We start from the raw sequence: 6,000 nt of genomic DNA on the forward strand, positions 1-6,000 counted from the left end.
GGGGGGGCAGGAGGAGGAGGAGGAGAAGATGCAAGGCTTCTTTAGCCATGGACATTTTTTTTGCCTAAAGCTGTGTGTTTGGTTGTTTTTTTGTTATGTTTATGGGGTATGAGTGAATACAGTTTCTTCATGTTCATAAAGTTTAAGATTTTACCAGGGAATACAAACATAGATTGTCAATGTATGCTGATGATATGTTGCTATTTGTCTGAAAAGTTTTGGGTATGAGAGACACTGTGTTTGCTAAGGTCTGTTGGCACTGTTGCAGGTGGATTGTCCAGGCCATGAAGCACGAGCTGGAGATCAGAGCAGGGGACATGCCACCTCAGGACATCTACCAGATGTCCCCCAGCGAAGTGAAACAGCTGTTGCTGGATGTCCTCCAGCCACAACAGACCGGCAGGTATTCACACACACACACACACACACACACACACACACACACACACACACTTATGTACATATAGAGGCATTTATCTGTTGACGCTGTCATATTGGATTGTGTACACTTTTTTATATTCATCCTATTTTTAATGTGATTATTTCTGTCCCCCATTCATCTCCTGTCTCAGGTCCTGGCTCAACAGGCGTCAAATTGATGGTTCCCTCAACAGGACTCCCCTGGGCTTCTATGACCGGGTGTGGCAGATCTTAGAGAGGACTGGCAATGGCATCTTTGTGGCAGGGGTCCACCTCCCACAGGTACTTTTGATTATTTGTATGAGCCCATTGGTGGACCTTATCAACGGTTTGGCCAAATTTAAGGGTGCCTTATGAAAGATGCAATGCTTCGAATGATAATGAAGTCATTTCTGTATTGGCTGATTTGATATGGAGAAATGTGCTTTGCCTGTATGTTAACATCACTGAAAACCAAACGAACTAGGCCTATGATACAACTTGGTTTTATACAGGGATTTACAAACAAATCGTTGAGAGTCTTTTATACGCATTCACTCTTTAATTGCTCATTAGGGTGTTCTATCTTAGAGCACTACTATTAAAATATCCCACTCTCCTCTCATTTCAGCAACCTACTCTATCTGACATGACCATGTATGAGATGAACTTCTCTCTGCTGGTGGAGGACACACTGAAGAACATTATCCTGCCTGAGAACAGGCAGATCATAGTAGAGGTACAGTATGAGCCTGTTACTATAAAAGACTATATGTTCTCAGTCAACTTATCTGATCATTACCTGAAACATTTTGTTGTATGTTATCTTTTTAATTTTTAATTTGTATAGGTTAATTGATATTATTCAGTGTCTAAGCATGGCTGCTGTACAATACTATTAGTCAAACACAAATTTACTGGACACTCCATTCACCATTTCATTATAGCATAGCAAGTGATTAGCAATAGCTCTTTTAGGTCTCTACTTATCTACTTCTGCTTCTTACTCCTTACAAACCCCATGGTTGCAGCTGCTTATGGTGGTATCCATTGTGCTGGAGCGAAACCCGGAACTGGAGTTCCAGGAGAAGGTGGATCTGGACAGTTTGGTGAAGGAGGCCTTCAACGACTTCCAGAAGGACAGGATTTGCCTTGAGGGGGCGGGGAAACAGGTGTGTGCCCTGCTCCTCACTGTGTAGCAAGGGTTGCATTTAGGAGGAAGCAACCTACTGAATGTTGCAGATAGAAATGCTGTGAATAGAGCTCACATGATTCCTTACTCTACACATCAGAGAGGCATGTTTGTCACATATAATATATTTCTTTCTGAACGTTGAGCTGATGTTATTAGCCTTGCAAATCTTATTCTAAATCTCACCACAGCACTTTTTCTGAAGCTAAATTCACTCTCCTTCACTGGTTTTAATGTATGGCACTTTGTGTTTGTTTGTTTGCACTGAAAAAACATTGATATTTACTCATGTTGACATGCTGTACTTACAGCCTATGAGAACATTCTGAGAATTCTTGAACTGGTTGTTCCTTACAGGATGACATGGAGGCATTCTACAACACCCCTGCAGTGGGGAAGAAAGGCACATCCAGCTACCTGACCAAGGCTGTGATGATTCAGCTCCTTCAGGGAGATGTGAAGCCTTGCAAGGATGACCCCTGCTCTGTCAGCTAAACTCTACAAGGATAGGATCCCACTGCTACTCTGGCTAGCCATGGCATGCTAACTTTAGTCTGCAGTGGCCTTTAGTCCACCTGCAATCATCCACCTTGGGTCAGTTTCCTGAAGACTGTTGCATGAATATCATCCATTGTTAGCAATGGATAAAATATTGTCTTAGAGTGACAAAGCTTTTGGGAAACAGCTTCTGTTATGTTAGCGATAAGCTTTTACGTAGCTCAGGAGAGATTCAGAATAGATGCTATTGACAATGCTATTATGATTAACAACATTGCAAAAGCATTTTTGCAAAAATTATCACTTTATCGGTGTATTGACCAGCAAAGTGGTGCACTTACTGTAACAACAACAGGCGTTTATCTGTTCAACTGTCTTTAATGCAGGGGGCTCCTGTGCCCCTGAAATCCTTGCATGTAGACTTTTCTGCATGGCAGTAGCTTTGTGGGGCATCCACATGGTTGGTTTTCAGACTGTTGTTAATCAATGGTATTATATGCAAAACAGAGAATAAAACACACATGACTGTTTTTGTTGAGGTCTTAGGAAGTCACAGTCTTTTTAAAGGCCTAATAGCTGTGTTTTTGTGAATGTGTTTTAGTTCTGTCATCCTAAAGTGAAAATGATAGATTAGTTAAGTTGATTCTTTTCATTTGCAGTTTGAGTGTGCCTATTCGATTTCCTCACACCCTTTCAATGTATGTGTTGTTTGCCAATATGTTCCTTCATCCGAATCAAGAGTATTTTGTAAACTCACTGAGGTAGTTTCAAAAATAAAGAGAAGAATCTTTCAAGTCCTAGTGATTTATTTGCTTTTGTTCATTATATTTGAATTTCTAGCGGCACTACCCAAACACACCATTTGCCTTATTTTAATGATCAGTTAAGATTGAATATAGCATTTTAGTCATCATGATGTAACATATATTTATTTTTCTTTGGGCTGGAGTTGTAACAAAAATGTCATGATTATTCAAGCACGTCTGTTTGGCCCTGGGGGTATGTGCAGTGTATTGGATCCTACTAGTAACACCCACTCATGTCAGCTACATTCTTATCAATCTTGCTACAGGAAGTGTGGAGGATTTATTTATTCACTCCAGACTGTGTGTGTGTGTGGGGGGGGGGGGTTACACACCCTGAGATTCACTTCAGAATGTACAGTATTCTAAAGCTGCACTCAGACTCTTAGATTGAAGACAAGGCTAACAAAGGAGAGCAATTTATTTACAACTTTTTATGTACATCTCTGATGCTACAAATAAAGAAAAAGAGTCTGGTTGTTTCATTTCATTGCATTCATTGCATTGACTCGGTACTTTACAATGTGACCCATCAATTCACAGTTTAATTCAAGACTGTAAATCAGAACAACGATTCAAATGCACTGTGTACTTGTGTTTATGTTATAAATCAGAGTGTGGCCCCATTCCCCATCCATCCCTATAAAAGTTGTAATGTTTCTCTTAAAGAACGCCTCTAAATGTTAACTGTGCATTGAAAGTCTGAGTATGTCTTTTGTTGGTAGCAGTAAAAGCCTGTTTAATGGCCAATCTGTCTTGAGCATTTGGGCCTGACTGTCAGAGCTACTGTCCTGCACTCTCCACTATGACTCATGCTTGTGAAAGTCATCCTGGACTGTTGCACTTGGTGATACATTGATGCTGTTTATCAAAAAAAAATAAAGGGTGGTCTTGAGCACTGGTCCAAATGAAATGGCTTTTGAAAGACAATGTAATATGTACAGTAATGATATAACTTTGACAGTTATTGTTTGCTTCAGAGGATGGATGTTGTGGTGAATGTTCATATCACATAACAGGTTAACAGAGTTGAGATGGTAAAACTTACTCCTCAAGTTCAAATACACCCACCCACACTGTTGAATTACTAGCTTAGCTGGTTTACATTGGGTATTTGAGGAGACAGTCACGTGTGTTGGCAAGTCAGAGGTCGCAAGTTCGAGACTCGGTCGGAGCAACTTGAATTGCGAGTTGCTATTGAATTGCTACGATTTGCAACAACTTGACATCTGTTTCATTGGTGCCGTGACCCGGATACGCAAAATATCCAACTATGTGGCAGCTAGCAAGAACCTTACTAGCTGACAAGAAACCCGAAACCGCCATCTGTGATTGCGGTGGTAAACCTGCTCGATTCTCTCGTCGAAAACATCCAAATTAGGGTCCAGAAATTCGGGCCAAAATTCGAGCCCCAACCAGATGACAGTAAGAGTATTACCCATAAGTATAACTCTCATAGCCAGTGGAGGAAACAATGTTTAACCATGATGGAGTGTTGCATACTCGGCTCTTTTAATCCTTGTCCCTGAGACATGTGATGATGTTTCTTTTACGTGTGAGTCACCTGACGCACACCTCCACCGTTCGACTTAAAGTGACCCGCCTGAACTTATGTAAACTTCATTACTAATCGAGTTGACTTTCCTAGCAGTGTTCGTAAGTTAAAAGGGTTGATTCAATATGCACCCCTACACAACTCCCAGGAGGTTGTCCCAGTGATTGTCCCTGAGGTTTTCAAAAGTTTACTTTAAATGTTTGACACATGAGTATAATATGGTCATGATGAAAGAACTCAACTGTGCCCAATATAAATGAAATTCGTGGAAGAAAGCTAGTCTCAGAGTAGTATGGACTGTAGCAGGTGTTGTGTAACCTAAGCCTACAAGTGAACATCTTTACTTTACAATATGGTAATTTTACCATTAGAGTGCAATAAACTATATCAGCAATAAAGTATATTACCGCTCTGAAGAGTAAGTATTAGGCTGTTTGAGAGAAGCAAACAACATGCCCAGTGCTGAGTGTAGCCTATGTTGTTTGAAGTACAGTAGCCCAACAAAGATATTGTAGCAGGAGTCAGAACTGAGTGTGCTGGAAAACCCTGCCAGTGCATAGGTCAAATTTAGATTTATGGTCCTCAATAGAATTTCCTTTCCTTTTTGGGCTTTTGACAACTCTAAATATCTCACTGAAAACGTATTTGTTTCTATTGAATTGTCTTCATTTTAACTTGGTGAATAATTGCCAACCAGTATTGAGTAGAATACTTGAGTATTGAGTAGAATACTTAGAAAATGCAATCAGTAACTCAATACTGATTAAAAAAAACAAAATCAGTATTGTATCAAAATCGGGAACACATTCAGACATTTACAGACCTTATGCTTTATCCAAACTCCCAATCCAGCCAAGGAGCTATCATGCATTGTCTCTTAATGGGAGACGAAAATGCTCACTTAAGCCTGGCTGCTAAACTCCAACGGTTTGATGTGGGCTTCCCTTATTGACAGAGCATAAGCCTCAGTCTCATAAGGAGACAATTTCAGTGTAAAGGGATGGTTGTTATGTTCTTGATAGACACACCAACAATTATTCTCCTTTTCCCCCCACTGACTTTGAATGGAAGAATATTAAACCTCTGGTCTCCGGATTAATATTTTTGAAATTCCACAGTGAATATGTGTCTCATTAACTTTTTACAATAGAGACTAGTGTATAGTTTGATGTAGTGAAGGTTTGAGGAGTGTCAATTTCATAATTTCCCTTAGAAGTTGGAAAGCTCCTATAGAACTGGTAATCCTAAAGGGCATGCATGGAAGCATACTAGTCCTGCCTGTAAATTCTCAACCCTAAAGCCTACAAGCCTCTTCTTAGAGTGTGCCATCTTAACTGTACTGTATCTGACATATAAAATAATTCAGGATAATATGCAGTTACTGTATATTAGTTGGTTTGCTATGAAGCTGAATGATGGGGTTAGAGAAATGTGACCTCTCTCAAATTACAGTTATGGATGCATGGACTGACTATGCTTGAGATCAACATGATACAGTACCTCATTTTAAACATTAATTGAATTGAAATGATACATTTTTGGTTACAATGACA

At 39.9% G+C, this 6,000-nt stretch overlaps 1 protein-coding gene across 3 annotated transcripts in view; it reads left to right on the forward strand.

Moving 5' to 3' along the window:
• Positions 1 to 2,883, forward strand: part of phkb (phosphorylase kinase, beta) — a gene marked incomplete at its 5' end in the record, with an annotated part of 67,959 nt that extends 65,076 nt beyond the window's left edge. For all 3 annotated transcript variants that reach the window (XM_083697388.1, XM_083697389.1, XM_083697387.1), the window contains 5 exons: positions 269 to 403; positions 573 to 702; positions 1,031 to 1,138; positions 1,431 to 1,571; positions 1,949 to 2,883. In XM_083697388.1, coding sequence (XP_083553514.1) covers positions 269 to 403; positions 573 to 702; positions 1,031 to 1,138; positions 1,431 to 1,571; positions 1,949 to 2,086 — 652 coding nt within the window. In that variant the 3' untranslated portion in view covers positions 2,087 to 2,883. The remainder of the gene's footprint in view (positions 1 to 268; positions 404 to 572; positions 703 to 1,030; positions 1,139 to 1,430; positions 1,572 to 1,948) is intronic.
• Positions 2,884 to 6,000: the final 3,117 nt, after the last annotated feature.

This window comes from Argentina silus (genome assembly GCF_951799395.1).
Source record: "Argentina silus genome assembly, chromosome: 2".
Taxonomy (NCBI): Eukaryota; Metazoa; Chordata; class Actinopteri; order Argentiniformes; family Argentinidae; genus Argentina; species Argentina silus.